This window comes from Petromyzon marinus, chromosome 58 (genome assembly GCF_048934315.1).
Source record: "Petromyzon marinus isolate PM22_M1 ecotype Great Lakes invasive population chromosome 58, UKy_Petmar_22M1.pri1.0, whole genome shotgun sequence".
Classification (NCBI taxonomy): Eukaryota; Metazoa; Chordata; class Hyperoartia; order Petromyzontiformes; family Petromyzontidae; genus Petromyzon; species Petromyzon marinus.
Genome location: NC_133724.1, coordinates 823138 through 846698, shown reverse-complemented (window position 1 = coordinate 846698; position 23561 = coordinate 823138). Strand labels below are relative to the sequence as shown.

Below are 23561 nucleotides of genomic sequence, written 5' to 3'. Positions count from 1 at the left end.
AGGGGGCTGGGGGGACCACGGGACCAGGACCAGGTCCCTCTCGAAGGCTCGAGAAGGGGGGCGTGGCTCGGGGCGGAGTTAGCCCCGCCACGGGCAATATAAGCCGGGGCCCTGAACGGGTCCGGCTGGCTATTGTAAGAATCAAGACGGAAGCTGTCACCTGGAGAAGACCTGCCCGACTACAAGACCCGGACCCAAGCCGGGGTCCGGTCCGAGATAGCCACCCGTGTGAGCTAGGGTGAGCTAGGGTGAGCTAGGGTGAGCTAGGGTTAGCTAGGGTGAGCTAGGGTGAGCTAGGGTGAGCTAGGGTTAGCGAGGGTTAGCTAGGGTTAGCGAGGGTTAGCTAGGGTGAGCTAGGGTTAGCTAGGGTGAGCTAGGGTGAGCTAGGGTGAGCTAGGGTTAGCTAGGGTGAGCTAGGGTGAGCTAGGGTTAGCTAGGGTGAGCTAGGGTGAGCTAGGGTTAGCTAGGGTTAGCTAGGGTGAGCTAGGGTGAGCTAGGGTGAGCTAGGGTTAGCTAGGGTGAGCTAGGGTGAGCTAGGGTTAGCTAGGGTGAGCTAGGGTGAGCTAGGGTGAGCTAGGGTTAGCGAGGGTTAGCTAGGGTTAGCTATGGTTAGCGAGGGTTAGCTAGGGTGAGCTAGGGTGAGCTAGGGTTAGCTAGGGTTAGCTATGGTTAGCGAGGGTGAGCTAGGGTTAGCTATGGTTAGCTAGGGTGAGCTAGGGTGAGCTAGGGTTAGCTAGGGTTAGCTAGGGTGAGCTAGGGTGAGCTCGGGTTAGCTAGGGTTAGCTATGGTTAGCTAGGGTTAGCTAGGGTGAGCTAGGGTGAGCTAGGGTGAGCTAGGGTGAGCTAGGGTTAGCTAGGGTTAGCTAGGGTTAGCGAGGGTGAGCTAGGGTTAGCTAGGGTGAGCTAGGGTTAGCTAGGGTGAGCTAGGGTTAGCTAGGGTTAGCTAGGGTTAGCTATGGTGAGCTAGGGTTAGCGAGGGTGAGCTAGGGTTAGCGAGGGTTAGCTAGGGTTAGCGAGGGTTAACTAGGGTTAGCGAGGGTTAGCTAGGGTTAGCTAGGGCGAGCGAGGGTGAGCTAGGGCGAGCTAGGGTTAGCGAGGGCGAGCGATGGTTAGCTAGGGCGAGCTAGGGCGAGCTAGGGTGAGCGAGGGTTAGCTACGGTGAGCCAGGGTGAGCGAGGGTGAGCTAGGGTTAGCTAGGGTTAGCTAGGGTGAGCTAGGGTTAGCTAGGGTGAGCTAGGGTTAGCGAGGGCGAGCGAGGGTGAGCTAGGGTGAGCGAGGGTGAGCGAGGGTTAGCTAGGGTTAGCTAGGGTGAGCTAGGGTGAGCTAGGGTTAGCTAGGGTGAGCTAGGGTGAGCGAGGGTGAGCGAGGGTGAGCTAGAGTTAGCTAGGGTGAGCTAGGGTTAGCTAGGGTGAGCTAGGGTTAGCTAGGGTTAGCTAGGGTTAGCTAGGGTGAGCGAGGGTGAGCTAGGGTTAGCGAGGGTTAGCGAGGGCGAGCGAGGGCGAGCTAGGGCGAGCTAGGGTGAGCTATGGCGAGCTAGGGTTAGCGAGGGTGAGCTAGGGTTAGTGAGGGTGAGCTAGGGTGAGCGAGGGTTAGCTAGGGTGAGCTAGGGTGAGCGAGGGTGAGCGAGGGTGAGCTAGGGTTAGCTAGGGTGAGCTAGGGTTAGCTAGGGTGAGCTAGGGTTAGCTAGGGTTAGCTAGGGTTAGCTAGGGTGAGCGAGGGTGAGCTAGGGTTAGCGAGGGTTAGCGAGGGCGAGCGAGGGCGAGCTAGGGCGAGCTAGGGTGAGCTATGGCGAGCTAGGGTTAGCGAGGGTGAGCTAGGGTTAGTGAGGGTGAGCTAGGGTGAGCTAGGGTGAGCGAGGGCGAGCTATGGCGAGCTAGGGTTAGCGAGGGTCAGCTAGGGTCAGCTAGGGTCAGCTAGGGTCAGCGAGGGTCAGCTAGGGTGAGCGAGGGTTAGCTAGGGTCAGCTAGGGTCAGCTAGGGTCAGCTAGGGTGAGCTAGGGTTAGCTAGAGTTAGCTAGGGTGAGCTAGGGTGAGCGAGGGTGAGCGAGGGTTAGCGATGGTTAGCGAGGGTTAGCTAGGGTTAGCTAGGGTGAGCCAGCCCAGAGGGGATACCTCCCTATGGTAGCTGGTACAGGGGCAGCTACTATACCCCTTCGTGTTTAGGGCTTTATTGTTAAATACACGTGTTGCCTGTAAGAAGTCTCTATCTCCCTGGTGTGAACCACTACAAAATTCCTAACACCAACTTTAACACAATCCCTCGTCCTAACCGCCTTGACACAGGGCGTCGGCGCGCTGCGGCTTCACCATCTCACGCCCGTGACACCACCTGCTCCCCCATTTCTTGCGCGGCTCCTCTAACGTACCGATCCGTCTCCCCTTTGGGCCGTGCCCTTCCTCCTCCACCGCCGCCGTCGCCACGGCAGCTCGTGGACGTGCCTGGTGGACCTGGAGGGCCTCAACATGCGGCACCTGTGGCGGCCGGGCGTCAAGGCCCTGCTGCGCGTCATCGAGGTGGTGGAGGCCAACTACCCGGAGACCCTGGGGCGGCTGCTCATCGTGCGAGCGCCCCGCGTCTTCCCCGTGCTCTGGACCCTGGTGCGTGCGTGCGTGTGAGCGTGCGTGTGAGCGTGCGTCTGCCCAGTGCGCTGCGTAAAAACATTACAGCTCGGGTGCCGGGCGTGGTGCTGGTCACCCATCTGCTCGTGTGCCTTTCCGGCCTTCATCGGTGCTGTTCTGTTAGTGGCTATAGGAGGGTCAAACTTGATTTGAGGGTCTTTGTCTTTTGCATGTGTGTGTCACTCACTTGGTGGGGAACGGTAGTGGTAGTGGTTAGCCCGCTTGCGCCATGAACCCGGCAGTGCCTGCCTTCATAGGTGCTGCCACTCGCGAACAGCACTTTCCCCAACAGTCCGTTAAGGCTATACGGGGGGCCTTTGTCTTTTGTACAGGTCAGCCCCTTCATCAACGACAACACGCGGCACAAGTTCCTAATCTACGGTGGAAACGACTACCAGGGCCCCGGCGGCCTGGTGGACTACATCGACAAAGACGTCATCCCCGACTTCCTGGGTGGAGACTGCCTGGTGAGGGTGTGACGGTGTGTGAGAGAGTGAGGGTGTGAGTGACGGTGTGAGTGAGAGAGTGAGTGACAGTGTGAGTGACAGTGTGAGTGACAGAGTGAGTGAGAGAGTGAGTGAGAGAGTGAGTGACAGTGTGAGTGAGAGAGTGAGTGACGGTGTGTGAGAGGGTGAGAGTGTGAGTGAGAGAGTGAGTGAGGGTGTGACGGTGTGAGTGACGGTGTGTGAGTGAGAGAGTGAGGGTGTGTGAGAGAGTGAGGGTGTGAGTGAGGGAGTGTGAGTGACGGTGTGAGTGAGAGAGTGAGGGTGTGTGAGAGAGTGAGGGTGTGTGAGAGAGTGAGGGTGTGTGAGAGAGTGAGGGTGTGTGAGAGAGTGAGGGTGTGAGTGAGAGAGTGTGAGTGATGGTGTGAGTGAGAGAGTGAGGGTGTGAGTGAGGGTGTGTGAGAGAGTGAGGGTGTGAGTGAGAGAGTGAGGGTGTGAGTGAGAGAGTGTGAGTGACGGTGTGAGTGAGAGAGTGAGGGTGTGTGAGAGAGTGAGGGTGTGAGTGAGGGTGTGTGAGAGAGTGAGGGTGTGAGTGACGGTGTGTGAGTGAGAGAGTGAGTGAGTGACGGTGTGAGTGACGGTGTGTGAGAGAGTGAGGGTGTGAGTGAGAGAGTGAGTGAGGGTGTGAGTGACGGTGTGTGAGAGAATGAGTGACAGTGTGAGTGAGGGAGTGAGTGAGGGTGTGAGTGACGGTGTGTGAGTGCGTGAGTGAGTAAGTGAGGGTGTGAGTGAGGCTGTGAGTGAGGGTGTGAGTGACGGTGTGTGAGAGAGTCGGTGAGTAAGTGAGGGTGTGAGTGACGGTGTGAGTGACGGTGTGTGAGAGCGTGAGTGAGTAAGTGAGGGTGTGAGTGAGGCTGTGAGTGAGGGTGTGAGTGACGGTGTGTGAGTGAGAGAGTGAGTCAGTGACAGTGTGAGTGAGGGTGTGAGTGACGGTGTGTAAGAGAGTGAGTGAGGCTGTGAGTGAGGCTGTGAGTGAGGGTGTGTGAGTGAGGGTGTGAGTGACGGTGTGTGAGAGAGTGTGAGTGAGGGTGTGAGTGAGGCTGTGAGTGAGGTTGTGAGTGAGGCTGTGAGTGACGGTGTGAGTGAGGGTGTGAGTGACGGTGTGTGAGAGAGTGTGAGTGAGGCTGTGAGTGAGGCTGTGAGTGAGGCTGTGAGTGAGGCTGTGAGTGAGGGTGTGAGTGAGGGTGTGAGTGAGGCTGTGAGTGACGGTGTGAGTGAGGGTGTGAGTGACGGTGTGTGAGTGAGAGAGTGAGTGAGTGACGGTGTGTGAGTGAGAGAGTGAGTGAGTGACGGTGTGTGAGTGAGAGAGTGAGTGAGTGACGGTGTGTGAGTGAGAGAGTGAGTGAGTGAGGGTGTGAGTGACGGTGTGAGTGACAGTGTGAGTGACAGTGTGTGAGAGAGTGAGTGCTACGTCACGAACCCGGTGACCAAAGTTCGATTCCCGCTCACGGCCAATATCATTGACGATTTTCCGAACCGGTCCTGGACCTCCCCCTAGGTCGACTCAGCCTCAAATGAGTACCCATTGCGGTGTGCAAGCATCGCCATGAGGGAAACAACGGCAGTCAGGCGTGGTGCTCGCCACCCACCCCCTCCTGCGCCATGCCGGCCTTCCTAGGTGCCGCTCGCTAACAGCACTTGCCCCAACATTCTGTTAAGGCTACTCGGGGGATCTTTATCTGTGTGTAGTGTGACGTTCCGGAGGGCGGCCTGGTGCCCAAGTCACTGTACCGCACGGGGGACGACGTAGAGCACGGCGACGACATCCGCCTGTGGACGGACACCATCTACCAGTCGGCCTGCGTGCAGAAGGGCGCTCCACACGAGGTGCCGCTCGCACTCACGTACACGCTAACACACACACGCCGAAACACTGACGTACACGCTAACACACACACGCCGAAACACTCACGTACACGCTAACACACACACGCCGAAACACTCACGTACACGCTAACACACACACGCCGAAACACTCACGTACACGCTAACACACACACGCCGAAACACTCACGTACACGCTAACACACACACGCCGAAACACTCACGTACACGCTAACACACACACGCCGAAACACTCACGTACACGCTAACACACACACGCCGAAACACTCACGTACACGCTAACACACACACGCCGAAACACTCACGTACACGCTAACACACACAACGAAACACTCACGTACACGCTAACACACACACCGAAACACTCACGTACACGCTAACACACACACACCGAAACACTCACGTACACGCTAACGCACACACCGAAACACTCACGTACACGCTAACACACACACACCGAAACACTCACGTACACGCTAACACACACACACCGAAACACTCACGTACACGCTAACACACACACCGAAACACTCACGTACACGCTAACACACACACACACCGAAACACTCACGTACACGCTAACACACACACGCCGAAACACTCACGTACACGCTAACACACACACACCGAAACACTCACGTACACGCTAACACACACACACCGAAACACTCACGTACACGCTAACACACACACCGAAACACTCACGTACACGCTAACACACACACACACCGAAACACTCACGTACACGCTAACACACACACGCCGAAACACTCACGTACACGCTAACACACACACACCGAAACACTCACGTACACGCTAACACACACACACCAAAACACTCCTGTACACGCTAACACACACACCGAAACACTCACGTGCACGCTAACACACACACCGAAACACTCACGTACATGCTAACATACACACCGAAACACTCACGTACACGCTAACACACACGCCCAAACACTCCTGTACACGCTAACACACACACGCCCAAACACTCACGTACACGCTAACACACACACACACACACACCGAAATACTCACGTACACGCTAACACACACACCGAAACACTCACGTACAAGCTAACACACACACACCGAAACACGTACAGGCTAACACACACACACCGAAACACTCACGTACACGCTAACACACACACACCGAAACACTCACGTACACGCTAACACACACACGCCCAAACACTCACGTACACGCTAACACACACACCGAAACACTCCTGTACACGCTAACACACACACACACCGAAACACTCGCGCATGCGGGCACATACATACACGTGCACGCACACACAAACAGACAAGCAAGCACGTGTGGTCAAGAAGATCATCGCGGTCTATTGCACCACTGAGCCTGGGATACACCACCCAAGAGACATGACGAAGATGACCACTCAGCCACACGGTTGTGACCGGGACCCCCCTCTCCTGCTGCCCCCCCTACCCCTCTCAACTCGTCTCAACCCCTCCTACCCGCCCCCCCATCCCCCAACTCCCCGTCTCAGGTCGTGATCGACATCCCCGAAGCGTCGTCCGTCATCACCTGGGACTTCGACGTCATCAAAGGCGACGTGGCCTTCAACCTGTACCACAGTCGCCGCGCTCCTGCGCCCACGCGCAGCGCCAGCAGCGGCGGCGGCGGCGCCGGCTGCGTCGGCATCGTCGCCGGCGGCGGCGGTGTCGCCGGTGTCGCCGGTGGCGGCCTCAGCAGCAGCGCGTCGCTCGGCTCGGCGATTGCCTGCGCTGCCGGCGGCGCCGGCAGCAGCGTGGAGAGGAGCTGGCAACAGCAGCAGCTGCAGCTGCATCACCACCAACAGCAGCAGCAGCAGCAGGGCTGGGTGTACAGCCCTGTGGAGGCAGCACTGCACTGCAGGGAAGGGGAGAGCATTCAGGTGAGTGCAAAACTAGCGAGCGAACTCGCTCCTTTGGTATCTCTGGGACGTTTTTGCCAGTATCCAAAATAATGAAAAATAGGAATAGGTTTTACCCTTTGTGGCAATACAACATGTGTCAAGGTGTTCAAACACTAAATCGATACCTTTTGCAAGGTATCAAGTCTGCATTAAGCACACGTGCTTGTGGCAAAAACATGCAAACGTGATATGCCTTGCAAAAGGTATCTGTTTGGTGTTTGAACATCTTAACACCTCTTTTATTTCCAGACAGGGCAAAACCTATTCTTATTTTTCATCCCTCTTTCCACTTTGACGATGCTCAGCCTGCCGAGCTACGTAGCCTCTTCTTTCAGGGGCGGGCCTGGCCACCGCTAGCCCAAGCGCCCGTCAAGTGGTGCCCGCCGGCCTCCTGTCAGGCCACCCACCCACCCAGCCACCCCGCCGCTCGCGTGCTCGGCCTCGCGGCGTCCGCCCCCTCGCTCGGCGGCACTTGCCCCGACGGACGGCTCCGCCGAGGCTCCGCCGAGGCTCCGCGGGCTCACCTTTGCCCGCGTGTGCCAGGGCTCGCACGTGGCGCGCTGGCCGGGCCGCTACGTGCTGCAGTGGCGGCTGGCCGGGGTGGGGGCCGGCGGGGGCTCGCTGCCCCGCGTGGACGACGTCATCGCGTCGCTGCAGCTGCCCGGCACGCACAAGGGCAAGGTGATGTACTACACCGAGGTGCTGGCCTCGCACGACTTTAGGTGAGACGCGCGCTGCACGCACTACATATAGACATACACACGCTGCGTACACGCTACATATATACACACTGCACGCACTACATATAGACATACACACACTGCGTACACGCTACATATATACACACTGCACGCACTACATATAGACATACACACGCTGCGTACACGCTACATATATACACACTACACGCACTACATATAGACATACACACGCTGCGTACACGCTACATATATACACACTACACGCACTACATATAGACATACACACGCTGCGTACACGCTACATATATACACACTGCACGCACTACATATAGACATACACACGCTGCGTACACGCTACATATATACACACTGCACGCACTACATATAGACATACACACGCTGCGTACACGCTACATATATACACACTACACACACTACATATAGACATACACGCTACATATATACACACTACACACACTACATATAGACATACACACGCTGCGTACACGCTACATATATACACACTGCACGCACTACATATAGACATACACACGCTGCGTACACGCTACATATATACACACTGCACGCACTACATATAGACATACACACGCTGCGTACACGCTACATATATACACACTACACGCACTACATATACGACATCCACACGCTGCGTACACGCTACATATATACACACTGCACGCACTACATATAGACATACACACGCTGCGTACACGCTACATATATACACACTGCACGCACTACATATAGACATACACACGCTGCGTACACGCTACATATATACACACTACACGCACTACATATAGACATACACACGCTGCGTACACGCTACATATATACACACTACACACACTACATATAGATATACACACGCTGCGTACACGCTACATATATACACACTACACACACTACATATAGACATACACACGCTGCGTACACGCTACATATATACACACTACACGCACTACATATAGACATACACACGCTGCGTACACGCTACATATATACACACTACACGCACTACATATAGACATACACACGCTGCGTACACGCTACATATATACACACTACACACACTACATATAGATATACACACGCTGCGTACACGCTACATATATACACACTGCACGCACTACATATAGATATACACACGCTGCGTACACGCTACATATATACACACTACACACACTACATATAGACATACACACGCTGCGTACACGCTACATATATACACACTACACGCACTACATATAGACATACACACGCTGCGTACACGCTACATATATACACACTACACGCACTACATATACAACATACACACGCTACATACACACTGCACACACTACATACACACTATACACACACTACATACACACGCTACATATACTACACACACGCTCATGTGAACATGCTAATCGCCACTCTCCGTGCTTGTGTGTGCGTGTGTATGCGTGTGTTTTTGTCTGTGTACTTGTGTCCATCCGTCCGTCGTCCCGTGTCTCAGGGGCTCCATGACGAGCCTGGAGTCCTGCCAGAGTGGATTTTCACAGCTGAGTGGAGGTACCAATTCTTCTGGAGCTGGATCCATGGCCTCCAGATAGACAGGAGGGCTCGGCTCCAGGAGACCGGGTCTCGGGGTCTTGAGACTCGGCCCCAGGAGACCGGGTCTCAGGGTCTTGAGACTCTCGGATCCAGGACACCGGGTCTCAGTGTCTCGAGACTCGGATCCAGGAGACCGGGTCTCAAGGTCTTGAGACTCGGATCCAGGAGACCGGGTCTCAGGGTCTTGAGACTCGGCCCCAGGAGACCGGGTCTCAGGGTCTTGACTCTCGGCTCCAGGAGACCGGGTCTCAGTGTCTTGAGACTCGGCTCCAGGAGACCGGGTCTCAGGATCTTGAGACTCGGATCCAGGAGACCGGGTCTCAGGATCTTGAGACTTGGATCCAGGAGACCGGGTCTCAGTGTCTTGAGACTCTGCTCCAGGAGACCGGGTCTCAGTGTCTTGAGACTCGGATCCAGGAGACCGGGTCTCAGGATCTTGAGACTTGGATCCAGGAGACCGGGTCTCAGGGTCTTGAGGCTCGGATCCAGGAGACCGGGTCTCAGGGTCTTGAGACTCGGGTCCAGGAGACCGGGTCTCAGGGTCTCCGATAATAAAATGAAATATCACAACGAAGAAGCAGTGGGAGCCTCATCAAAGAAGGTCCTACACAGTTCGACTCCCGGTCAGTCTCCCTGCCAAGGTGTACGTCTGCTGCCAGAAAGAGGCTCCTGTGAAGGAATATAATTGTAAAATATACACACAGCACATCACACGTACACATCTGTATACACACACAGCACATCACACACACACACATCTGTATACACACACAGCACATCTGTATACACACACAGCACATCACACACACACACATCTGTATACACACAGCACATCACACACACACACACATCTGTATACACACACAGCACATCTGTATACACACACAGCACATCACACACACACATCTGTATACACACACAGCACATCACACACACACATCTGTATACACACACAGCACATCACACACCCACACATCTGTATACACACAGCACATCTGTATACACACACAGCACATCTGTATACACACACAACACATCACACACACACACACATCTGTATACACAGCACATCACACACACACACATCTGTATAAACACACGTACATTCATATGTATACAGGGCTGTCCATAGGGGTCGGTGCAGGGCCCGAGGCAAATCCCACCACGCGGGCGCCCGCCTTCAAACTAAACCGGAGGTATTGCATCTGACGCCGTGACGTAAAAGTGCGTTGGGAACGCAAAGCGCAGGGCCTGATTCACCGTCACCCTGGGGACGGCTCTGCATGTGCGCACACACACACACACATTCATCACACTTGCACGCTTGTATACACAAAGAAGATTAAGATACCCCATATAGCCTCCATAGACTATTGGGGCAAGTGGTGTTCGCGAGCAGCTATTAATACTGGAACAAAACGACGTCATACACACACACACAAAGACAAATACAAATATCCCCCGTTTGGCCTTGAACTGGCTGTTTGGGCAAGTGCTGTTACGTAACAGCTGTGAAGGCCGGCACGGCACACGAGGGGGTGGGTGACCAACACCACGCCCGGCCACCTTTGCCTCCCCAGTGCTGATGTTCACACACTGCACACCAGGTACTCGATTAATGCCGAGTCAACCTAAGGGAGGTCCACGACCGGTTCAAACATTCGCCACTGTTGTTGGTCGTGAACAGAAATTGAACCCAGACTGCGGGGCCCCGCAGCGTAGTGCGTTAACCGCTGCGCCACCACTCCTAACGGATGCACATGAATAAATGTACATGACTATAAATCACGTGCACATTCATAAAAACACGCGCGCGCACACACAACTGAACAATATTCAATTATGAAAACAAGTCAACGTTATCATCTTTGTGAAAATATCTCTAAGAATAGTTTGTAACTCTGACCTCTGACCTCCAGTGGCCAGTCGTCGTAGGTCAGAGAGCACGAAGGACATGAGTTCACACCCACCCACTTGTTTGTCTGGGTCTATAAAACTAGTCACGCATTGTGGGAAGCCAATCGTGGCTGTCTGTCCTTTGGACGGCCTGTCCCTGACATGGGAATGTGGAATTTCCACTGCTTGCTGAGGGCTGCAAACGGTGGTGGCTTTCTGTTCACAGAACAGAGATGTTCTGAGACAAATAATACGACCAGCATCCCGGGAGGAAATCAGAAAACCACCAGGACATGCGCGAGGATAATATTGACACCTCCACACAGATGGATCCAAGAATCTGTTGTCGTGTTGCCATCATCTGGCCACCTCGTTAGCCCCGGCGGGTTTTGGGTATTTTCACAGATCAGTGCGACCCGCCCCAACCCCTGCGGTAAATCACTTGAGCTCGCAACCAATCAATTGGAGATTTGGCTCGATATCCGAACATCGGAATGTCTCCCGTCGTCGCCATCCTCGGCCATCGGCCAGCGGTGGAAATTCCACGTTACGTTGACAAGGGGGGGGGGGCCCAGGCTGTCCGCAGGACAAAGGGACGCCGTGGGTTTCAGCGGTCGGTTTTGGCGAAGCCGATGAAACGAAACGTCACGGGAGCACTGATCGCCGGGCTGTGAAACAAAGTTCCCCATATCGGGTTCACGGTAACCGGTGAACAAAACAACTCTTTCACCCCGGTTAAACGGCGTCCCGTTGCTTATCCGGCAAAGCCTCGCCGAGTCACGAGGCTAAGTTGACGCGAGGCTGCTGCTGCTTCTGCTGCTGCTGCTGTACTGCATTGAGTGGTCCGGTGTTTTCAATCGCTTGGATTCCTGCTTGGCGAAAGGAAACCGAAGTAGCCAGAGACTGCCTCCCCACCCCCACCGCGTGTACTCGGGGGGGGGGGGGGGGGTCGCGCGGGACGCGGCATTTTACCAAGACGGCATTCGACCGCACAGAAGCTATTTGTGAGACCAGTTACGTTGTTGGCTTGGCGGCGAGCTGAAACAATCGTTGGCGATCAAGTTTTCCTTGTTGGGTTCGAAACCGCGTAAATGTGAGCGTGTCGTAAAGCCGCCTCCACGCGGCACGGCCAATCGGCAGGGTTCGTCACGTGGAACAGGACGTGCCGAGTGTTTCTGGTGCCTCCTACTTGCACGGTTGGCTACGTGCGGTGCAAAAGAAGTTCAGCATACGTACAATGGCCCGCTCATGACGCCGGTTGTAATCGCCAGCGAAATATCGTCAACTCAGATTGTAAATGTTGTTGCTGTGGGTTTGCTCTCCGACCCGCGCACAGCGGTGGTGCTGAAGTGGTAACTAATTGGCACGTTTTGTTCATAACGCGATGAACCTTCCCGATTGGCCGTGTTGGGTGGAGGTGGGTTCACCACACGTTTACATTTGCGCGGTCTTAATCCAACAAAGAGAGAGAAGAAAACTTTATTACGAATAATAATATTCGTCGCGAAAGCCTACCACGAGTTAATTGTAAACAATCGTGTTTGGTGCGTTGTTGCTAAACACAAAAACGAACGCAAAAAAGTGACGATTGAATTTGCCTCTCGCCGGGGGTCAGAATCACAGTCCCAACATGGTTGGCTAGAAAGACCTGCCCAGCGCTAACATCGCTTGACACCGGTTAGAAGTTGTAGACTTCGGCGGGGTAAAGTGTGGGCAGTCGTGCGGTCAACGTGGAAGAGTAGGCCAAAACACCCTCGCGCGAGCTCTCGCCCGTGGAGGGCCCTGCCTCCAGCAGTGGCGCACGCGGGGAATTGCAGGCCTGCGCCTCTACCTTTCACGAGCCGAGCACGGCATGCGGCACCGCTACATTGGGCCGCGCGCGTTCTCTGCTTTCGCCGGCAGTGCTACCACGCACAAAGCAAAACCCTTCTTACGTCAAATTGCAGTTGACAAAAATAATTGATGATGCTTGGGGCAGTAGCAGCAGCATGCTCCTGAGAACGAGCCTCGGGGACTCGCCAGTTGTTTTCCTGTGTAACCACGCGGCGTTGCAGTTAGTCCGAAGCACCAGCCCCAGCTACTGGGAGATCGGGCCTCGCTCCCATCGTTGGGCAGTCTCACGCCCGTCTGCCGGCTTATCTTGCATTTCTCCTCTTGCCACTTGAGACAGAGAGCTTTGTGATTTAAGTCGCTAGGAATATGTTCATTTGCACAACTAACATTTCTGTTTTACGTCGATTGTTTAAAGTAGGAGGCAACCCAAAAACGGAACTGAAAGTCCGCGTGGAAGTCGCCTTTGTCGGGGTGCCCGGGCGGCTGCTCAGCAGAGTCGGAGACGATGATCCACCACCGCTGACATCCTGGGTTCTGATCCAGGTCGCGGGCGCGCACACGTCTAAAAAAAAAAAATCCGTAAATGTTAAGCGCTTATTTGGGCAAAATTCCAGCACTTGAGAATTATAAAAAAAAAAATATCAGTTTGACAGACGAACGGCAGAGCGGGCGGGTAAGCGCCGGCCCTCTACCGCGTGTGGAGCGGAGGTCAGGCGATGAGGGGGACCTCGTAGGTAGCTCTACGACACCCACTTCTTTCCGTCGCGGGTCCGTCGACCGACGTGGGACGGTCGCTGCGCGTGAGGCCTGCGACGCGACCGCCGATAGCGCGGTCGGGACACGCGGTCGGAGGGAAACGCAAAACGTTTTGCGTTTCTCGCCGAGCTTTGCGGCGAAGCCGGAGCGGCGCTGCCACTGGTCGCACACCGACGAGGAGGGGGTTCTGGTAGCTCCCCAGGAGGAGCCTGTTGTTGGTTCTTGGGTTGCCCGACTTTGAACGCTCTGTTGTTGTTGCTTCTCACTCGGACATCGTAGCAGATGAATGTCTTGAATTCCTTCTGTTGTCTGCGTTAAACGTGTTAGAATCGCTCGTGGGAATTGGACGAAGTGGTTTTTTTTTTTCTCTCGCCTAGTTGCAAAAAAATATTTGTTGTGAATCTTTGAAAACATATTTGTATATAGTTATATAATATTAATATTGATTTATTCAATGTAGCGAAGTTGAGTGTAGTTACTAATTCAGCACAATGTATGTGTTTGCTGGGGGGGTGTCTTGTGTATGAGTGATTGTGTATGTGGTCTTTGTGTACATGTTTGTGTGTGAGTTTGTGTACATGTGTCTGTGTGTGTGAGTTTGTGTACATGTGTCTGTGTGTGTGAGTTTGTGTACATGTGTCTGTGTGTGTGAGTTTGTGTACATGTGTCTGTGTGTGCGAGTTTGTGTACATGTGTCTTTGTGTGTGTGCGAGTTTGTGCGTGTGTAAGTTTGTGTTTATGTCTAATGGTGTCTGTGTGAGTTTGTGTGTGTGCGAGTTTGTGTGTGTGCGAGTTTGTGTGTGAGTTTGTGTACATGTGTCTATGTGTGTGCGAGTTTGTGTCTGTGTGTGTGACTTTGTGTGTATGTCTAATGGTGTGTGTGCGAGTGCAAGTTAGGAGGAGCGGCAGTGTCGCGGTTAGCGCGCTACGCTATGAACCTGGCGACCCGAGTTCGATTCTCACTCACGGCCAACATCAGTGACGATTATCTGAACCGGTCCTCCCCTAGGTCGACTCGGCCTCAAATGAGTACCTGGTGCGGTGTGTAAACATCTGGGGAGACAAAGGCGGTCGGGTGTGGTGCTGGCCACCCACTCGTGTACCGTGCCGGCCTTCAAAGGTGCTCGCTAACAGCACTTGCCCCAACAATCTGTTACAGGCTATACGGGGGATCTTTGTCTTTGTATGCAAGCATGTTGTGTTTGGATGTGTGTGTGTCTCTCGTGTATTATTGTGTACTTGAGTTAATGGTGGATAAATGTGCAAAAACGTATGATGTGCTTGAGTGGGGAGTGGTGGCGCAGTGGTTAGCACGCTGCACTGCGAAGCCGACGACCCGAGTTCTGATTTCCAGCCACGGCTAACATCAGTGGTGAGCGATATCATAACAGGTCCTGGGCCTCCCTGCGGTCGACTCTGCCTAAAGTGAGTGTGCTGTGCAAACAAACATCAGCACTGGAGAGACGAAGGTGGCCGAGTGTGGTGATTGCTACACCATCCCATTGTGGGCCATGGTGGCCTAAATAGGTGCTCGCTAACAGTGCTCGTTCCAAGAGGCTGTTAAAGCTATACTGGAGGTTTGTGTCCGTATACAAGTGAGCTGTTCCGTGTCTTGTGTGTCCATCATGGATGTATGTTGAACTTCCTTCGCACCGTACGTAGCCAAGCACGCTAATCGGAGGTGCGGCATGGTCGTATAGACATGTTTATTTGTGTATGTGTTTACTGTATGCATCCTATTAACTCGTAACACCTGGGTATGTCCCGCAAACTCCCTATCGGTGAGCCTCACCACTCAATGTGACCTTAACGTGCACCTAGCCTGGCGCAGACGCCGTGGCAACATCACTGCCACTTAGCGGTGAATGTCAAGTGTAGTTGTACGTGTGCAGTGTGTGACTGTGTTGGTGTGTGTGTGCCTTTATGTATACGGGGAGTGGTAGTGTAGCGGTTAGCGCGCTCCGCTACCAACTTGGCGACCCTTTTTCAATTCCCGCTCACGATCGATAACAGTGGCGGATATTTGAACTGGAACTACGCCTCCCCTAAGTCGACTCAGCCTCGAATGAGTACCCTGGTGCGGTGCTTAAACATCAGCGCTGGGGAGACAAAGGTGGCCGGACGTGGTGCTGGCCCCCCACACCCCCACGTGCGCCGTGCTGCCGGCCTTCATAGGTGCTCGCTAACAGCACTTGCCCCAACAGTCCGTTAAAGGCTTACACGGGGGACCTTGTATCTTTTGTATGCGCGTGTTTCGTTGTCTTTGTGCGAACGTCTTCTGTGCGTTCACGTCTCTCTCTCTCTCTCGAGAGAGAATATCAAGTGGGAGTTTGTGGGGTTCTGCTGCTAAACGCGTTTGTCCTCTCGGCCCCGGCTTAAAACCCCGAGTCTGCTTGACACCTCTGTTCCCTGATACCCTGTGCGCCTGCCTCTATCACACTAACCCATATGTAGCCGTTAAGACGCTCTATAAACTAACCTCTCTGCCCCTTAAACCTCCCAATTCTGTAAACCGTGTACCTTAAAACTGCTTCGACCTGAAACTCACGAAACCTTAAACCCCAAACTTCTAAACTGTGATTACCAAACACCCCGCCAAAAATGTAAACCACGATCCTTAAAAACGAATTCAACCTTAAACCCGCTAATCCTTAAACACATAAGGGCCGATATAATAATGATGATGATTAAAAACAACTATCTAATGACGCTTAAACCTCCGGCCTTTAAACTATTACAGTTTAAAATCAATACCTTGAATTTTTAAACTCTTAATCCAGAAAACCGTATATCCTCTAAAATACTAAACCCTAAACCCACTAAAATACGATAAACCCTGAAGCCAGATGTGGGGGAGGCTTCTTAAACCGAGAGCAGGGTGAGACTTTCACTTCCTTAGCCGGGTGGTGGTGATGGTGGTGGTGGCGCGCCCGGCTGCCCTCATCCTGTTGACGCACCACGCATTGTTCGGAACTATGTCCAACGTTTCGTTCCGAGACCTAGACAATTTTACTGCCAGGTTGAAATTACCACCCCCACCGTTCCCACCATCTCCCCGTGTTGTACTCGGCGTTTAAAATGTTTTTAGTTCTTGACGAAGTCCGTCGACGCGTCGGTCGTCTTGTCCGTGTGGAGCGTTTGTGTCGATGATGAGAATCGGCCGTCACGGACCACCTGAATGATTCGCTGAGCCCTCGGCACCTTAGAAAACCTGGGTTCGAACCCCCTTGGGGGTCTGGGAGTCTCACTCCCGAAGGTGTGTAATGGCTGCGCCAGACACATCCAAGCACCGCTGAGATCCCTGGTGAAGTCCTTGGTTGTAGGCGGTTGTCGTGTCCGGAGGTTTATGATGACCGCGTCACAGATACCGAGCCAGTCCCGCCGAGATATCCTGTGTTCGAGCCCTGGGTCGTTATTTAGTTGTGGAAAGTCTCGTGGCGCTTGCAAGGTAGTTATGGGTCTTTAACAATGATGGTCAGCTTCATTAACCTTCCATCCCAGTAAACGGGCAACGTTGGGCCAGCCAACGTGGGGGCCAGCGTTGGCATCGTGACTGGGAGTCTGCGTGTCGTCTGTTAACCTGCTTAGCACTCTGTTCAAACCGTAGTCAGGTCCGGTTGTGTTGCTCTGCATAAGCATTTTCACTTTCTTTGATTTGGCCATTTAGAATGTGTGACTTCTAAATGCAATAAACAAAACAAAATATTTTATCTCATTTCCGCTTCCACGTGCGACTTCTTGAAGCGAGCAGAAGAACGCCGTCACAACGCCGACACTGAGCATGGCGGCTTCGAGTTTGTGTGCAGATTCTGGACGCATGATCGTGGCCAAGGACACGGCTTTGGGGGTGGGGGCTACATCTAGCAGTGGATAGACCACGGCCGGTAATTAATTTCGACATTCAGTGAACTCTGGCAGGGCACGTGGCACGATAGAAGGGACCACCTGGGTCACCAAACTTAACAAATTAAAGAGTACAGCAGTGGAGCAAATAGCAATTGGGATTAAAAAAAAACGATGACATGAGACATCGAAAATACTGCAACAAACGTAAATCAATGTCAAATACTCGAATAGGTTCCCTGTAGCAGATATCGGCTTGGACAAACGTATGTGACTCATCATAGATTTGCAAAGTAAGTTACAGAAGTGTTTAACACGTCGTCTTTCACGACCAATATCATCCATAATAGAGTTTTTTTTGGGTTAGATCGCGTAAATATATAAAAGTTGTGTCGTTAAACCCGCCACCACCCGACACAAGCCAACTAGTAAGGGTTGTGACGTCAACAGAACGTGGCCAATCCGTCACTGGTACAGCACTAACCGGTTGTGTGTGGGAGAGACACAACAGTTACATAAATATGAAAGTGATGTATGGTGACTTGCACTGACCTGGAGTAAACACGGGTACAAGGATGCATCGTCACATGCACTTTGCAAGTGAAGTTACAATCTTGAAAGACGTCAAGTTGTGATAGCGATGGTCGATCATGAGAATGGAATAGCAGCCAAGAGACCGTCCATAAATGACGTCACGCACCTAGGGGGGGAGGAGGTCAGACATTTGTGACGATGTGTGACGAGAGGAGGGCGGGGCTTGAGAAATGTGACGTCACATCAAAATGCGCAACTTTAAATATAGACAACACGTTCTACTTAAATAGACTTTTTAATAAATGTTTTCTCCTACAACATCAGAGTGCAGCGCCACATTAAATACGCAACTACAATGACGATAGTTTAAAGCGATTTGAAGCGTGTTTTATTTTTGGGGGGGGGGGGGGGGCAGAGCTTTGTGACGTCATATTTAAGGGCGGGTCTGACTTGTGACGCCGTGTGACGAGGGGGGGGGGGTCAAAAATCGTCCAAAATCGCGTGACGTCATTTATGGACGCCCCCCCAAAGGGGTGCACCACCCATAGCGAAGATGGAGCGTGAAACTCATGCGGCATTCGACTTTCATCCAGCAATGGAATAGATCGGTGGTTCTCAACCGGGGTCGTACATGATGTTATCAATTAAAATCATACATGAGTCATTGGTGGATAGTCACGTATGAATCTGCCAACATGAAACGATATGAAAGACATTTCTCAACTCATTGATCGTAAGCGATGTTAGTGAGAAGTCGCCAGCGAGAGAGAACGAATTACGTCACGCGTGCGGAGCGTCCCTTGACTTAGGGACCGTCCATAAATGACGTCACGCGATTTTGGACGATATTTGACCCCCCCCCTTCGTCACACGGCGTCACAAAAAGTCAGACCCCCCTAAAATATGACGTCACAAAGCTCTGCCCCCCCCCCCTCCCAAGAAATAAAACATGCTTCAAATCGCTTCAGATCGCTTTAAACTATCGTCATTCTAGTGCGTATTTAATGTGGCGCTGCACTCTGATGTAGGGGAAAACATTTATTAAAAAGTCTATTTAGTTAAGTAGAACGTGTTGTCTATATTTAAAGTTGCCCATTTTGATGTGACGTCACATTTCTCCCCCGCCCCCCAGATGCGTGACGTCATTTATGGACGGCCCTTTAGCGAGTTAGGGTGTACCTCACGAAATGGGCAATTGGTTAAAGTGTTGATGGTCGTTGTGCGTACGTTTATTTCTCAGAAGCAGCAATGTTGGGTCAGGCAAGGGGCTCGTTGCTCGGTTGAAACTAAATTCAGCAATGGGGTACAGAGACTCCTCTACTTACAAACATTCGACTTGAAAACTTTAAGAGATATGAACAAACCTGTCCTCACGTCCAGTGGCAGTTGTTTGGACTGAGAGTCGTAAGTTCAAACGCCGCGCAATAGATGGCGGTGGTGGGTGGCATCTGCATCTACAGAACGTGAAGAACCAGTGGCATCTACAGAACGTGAGGAACCAGTGCCATCTACATCTACAGAACGTGAAGAACCAGTGGCATCTACAGAACGTGAGGAACCAGTGGCATCTACATCTACAGAACGTGAAGAACCAGTGGCATCTACATGTACATCTGCAGAACATGAAGAACTAGTGGCATCTTCATCTACAGAATGTGAAAACATGTACACCTGGCCCTCAAAAGGAATGGTTACTCTGACCATACCATCCGCCAAGCTGTTTCTCCCTCCATACAGAAACAACCACTTGATACTTCGGTCAAAACCATCACACTTCCATATATAGCAGGCGTTACTAAAAAGATTTCCAAAATTCTAAACAAACACAAGATCCAGGTCCGGTTCAATACAGTACACAAAATTCGTGATCTGATCCCATCCGTGAAGGATGTCATTCCTGACTTACAGTACCCCGGGGTTTACAAATTGAGTTGTACCTGCGGTGATTGCTATATCGGGGAGACAAAGCGACATGTCTCTGACCGAATTCGCGAGCACAAATCAGATTTGAAACACGGCAAAACGAATTCTGCCGTGGCTGATCACTGTTACAATGCTGTGGGGGATCACGATATAATTTTCTCCGATACCAAGGTTCTTTGCAAACCCACGGGCTTTTATCAGAGATTTGTTCATGAAGCAATTCAGATCTACAAACACAGACACAATTTCAACCGAGAAGATGGTTTCAAATTAAGCAACCATTGGAAAGATGCTCTAAATCGAACTAAACATTAAACTAATTTCATTGGTACAGTATATTTTTTCAAGTAGTGGTACCCCAAACTTTCGCAGCTCTTATAAATTCCCTTTTCACACCATCAATAGGTAAACTCCCCCTCCCCCCTCCCCCCCCGCGCCAAATGGCAAGTCCACCGGCACGTACACCACCTCTTTCCTAAAATCGGCCAATCAAATGCTAATTTCTATGCTAATTTCTTTGTCAGAACACCTTGTTTGCTCGCACACAGTTTAAAGGTCCGCTGTCTGAGCGTGGTTGTGTTTCGCTAAATTCTCCTGTTTGATTAGTACTAGGTGCCTCGGTGAATGTATATGCTCTGACTTTAACATAGCTATTTCTGTGACCAGTTACAAGCTAATCACTCAGCTATTTCAATGCTAAATTCTATGCTAATTCCTTTGTCAAGGGGTACCTCTGCGTATGTGTATACTTTAACTTAGCTATTTCAATGAGCCATTTCAATGCTAAATTATATGCTAATTCCTTTGTCAAGGCGCTTGGTCTTCTTTATCTTCTCACACAGCTTAAAGGTCGTGATCTAAGCGTGGCTTCTCCCACTCCAGCGCTGTCCTCCAGACAGTCTCGTCCCTTCACCTGATGAAGGCCGCTTGTGTTGTGGCCGAAACGTCGTGATTTTTTGTTCTTTTTTGTTATTTTATTTTCACCTACGTGACTTTACCCAAAAGAACCAAAGAGTATGGATCCTAGCAGTCACGAAAGCTTTAAATCTAGAAAAGAACGTGAAGAACCAGTGGCATCTACATCTGCAGAACATGAAGAACCAGTGGCATCTACATCTGCAGATCGTGACGAACCAGTGGCATCTACATCTACAGAAGATGAAGAACCAGTGGCATCTACATCTACAGAACGTGAAGAACGAGTGACATCTACAGAACATGAAGAACCAGTGGTATCTACATCTACAGAACGTGAAGAACCAGTGGCATCTACATTTGCAGAACGTGAAGAACCAGTGGCATCTACATCTACAGAATGTGAAGAACGAGTGGCATCTACAGAACATGAAGAACCAGTGGCATCTACATCGACAGAACGTGAAGAACCAGTGGCATCTACATCTACAGAACATGAAGATCCAGTGGCATCTACAGAACGTGAAGAACCAGTGGCATCTACATCTACAGAACGTGAAGAACCAGTGGCATCTACATCTACAGAACGTGAAGAACCAGTGGCATCTACATCTACAGAACGTGAAGAACCAGTGGCATCTACATCTGCAGGACGTGAAGATTAGTGGCATCTACATCTGCAGAACGTGAAGAACCAGTGGCATCTACATCTACAGAACGTGAAGAACCAGTGGCATCTACATCTACAGAACATGAAGAACCAGTGGCATCTACATCTGCAGAACGTGAAGAACCAGTGGCATCTACATCTGCAGAACGTGAAGAACCAGTGGCATCTACATCTGCAGAACGTGAAGAACGAGTGGCATCTACATCTACAGAACATGAAGAACCGGTCACATCTACATCTGCAGCACGTGAAGAACCAGTGGCATCTACATCTGCAGAACGTGAAGAACCAGTGGCATCTACATCTACAGAACGTGAAGAACCAGTGGCATCCACATCTACAGAACGTGAAGAACGAGTGGCATCTACAGAACATGAAGAACCAGTGGCATCTACATCTACAGAACGTGAAGAACCAGTGGCATCTACATCTACAGAACATGAAGACCCATTGGCATCTACAGAACGTGAAAAACCAGTGGCATCTACATCTACAGAACATGAAGAACCAGTGGCATCTACATCTGCAGAACGTGAAGAACCAGTGGCATCTACATCTGCAGAACGTGAAGAACCAGTGGCATCTACATCTGCAGAACGTGAAGAACGAGTGGCATCTACATCTACAGAACATGAAGAACCGGTCGCATCTACATCTGCAGCACGTGAAGAACCAGTGGCATCTACATCTGCAGAACGTGAAGAACCAGTGGCATCTACATCTACAGAACGTGAAGAACCAGTGGCATCCACATCTACAGAACGTGAAGAACGAGTGGCATCTACAGAACATGAAGAACCAGTGGCATCTACATCTGCAGAACGTGAAGAACCAGTGGCATCTACATCTACAGAACGTGAAGAACCAGTGGCATCCACATCTACAGAACGTGAAGAACGAGTGGCATCTACAGAACATGAAGAACCAGTGGCATCTACATCTACAGAACGTGAAGAACCAGTGGCATCTACATCTACAGAACATGAAGACCCATTGGCATCTACAGAACGTGAAAAACCAGTGGCATCTACATCTACAGAACATGAAGAACCAGTGGCATCTACATCTGCAGAACGTGAAGAACCAGTGGCATCTACATCTGCAGAACGTGAAGAACCAGTGGCATCTACATCTGCAGAACGTGAAGAACGAGTGGCATCTACATCTACAGAACATGAAGAACCGGTCACATCTACATCTGCAGCACGTGAAGAACCAGTGGCATCTACATCTGCAGAACGTGAAGAACCAGTGGCATCTACATCTACAGAACGTGAAGAACCAGTGGCATCCACATCTACAGAACGTGAAGAACGAGTGGCATCTACAGAACATGAAGAACCAGTGGCATCTACATCTACAGAACGTGAAGAACCAGTGGCATCTACATCTACAGAACATGAAGACCCATTGGCATCTACAGAACGTGAAAAACCAGTGGCATCTACATCTACAGAACGTGAAGAACCAGTGGCATCTACATCTACAGAACATGAAGAACCGGTCACATCTACATCTACAGAACGTGAAGAACCAGTGGCATCTACATCTGCAGGACGTGAAGATGTAGTGGCATCTACATCTGCAGAACGTGAAGAACCAGTGGCATCTACATCTACAGAAAGTGAAGAACCAGTGGCATCTACATCTACAGAACATGAAGAACCAGTGGCATCTACATCTACAGAACATGAATATATAATCAGTGGCATCTACAGGAGATGATACAACGTTGAAGACATTCACCGTGTTTAGTGTGCATGCCGTACAACACGTTTGGAATCGGCAGTAAAAGTGGGGCTTACGAACAAATCGACTTACGAACAGGCATGGAACCTAACTCGTTCGTAAGTCGAGGAGTCGCCGTAGCTCCAGGAGCCAGACGGCTGAGAACGACTTGGAACGGATCTTGTTTGAGGATGACGTACACCGCATCGATTCCCAACAGAATGACCGGAAACCGCTTAAAC

At 51.5% G+C, this 23561-nt stretch overlaps 1 protein-coding gene across 2 annotated transcripts in view; it reads left to right on the top strand.

The window, feature by feature from the left end:
* Positions 1-17421, top strand: part of LOC116955159 (SEC14-like protein 1) — a 38338-nt gene extending 20917 nt beyond the window's left edge. For both annotated transcript variants that reach the window (XM_032976170.2, XM_032976169.2), the window contains 6 exons: positions 2426-2597; positions 2951-3085; positions 4811-4948; positions 6493-6879; positions 7444-7622; positions 9124-17421. In XM_032976170.2, coding sequence (XP_032832061.1) covers positions 2426-2597; positions 2951-3085; positions 4811-4948; positions 6493-6879; positions 7444-7622; positions 9124-9220 — 1108 coding nt within the window. In that variant the 3' untranslated portion in view covers positions 9221-17421. The remainder of the gene's footprint in view (positions 1-2425; positions 2598-2950; positions 3086-4810; positions 4949-6492; positions 6880-7443; positions 7623-9123) is intronic.
* The last annotated feature ends 6140 nt before the right edge of the window (positions 17422-23561 follow it).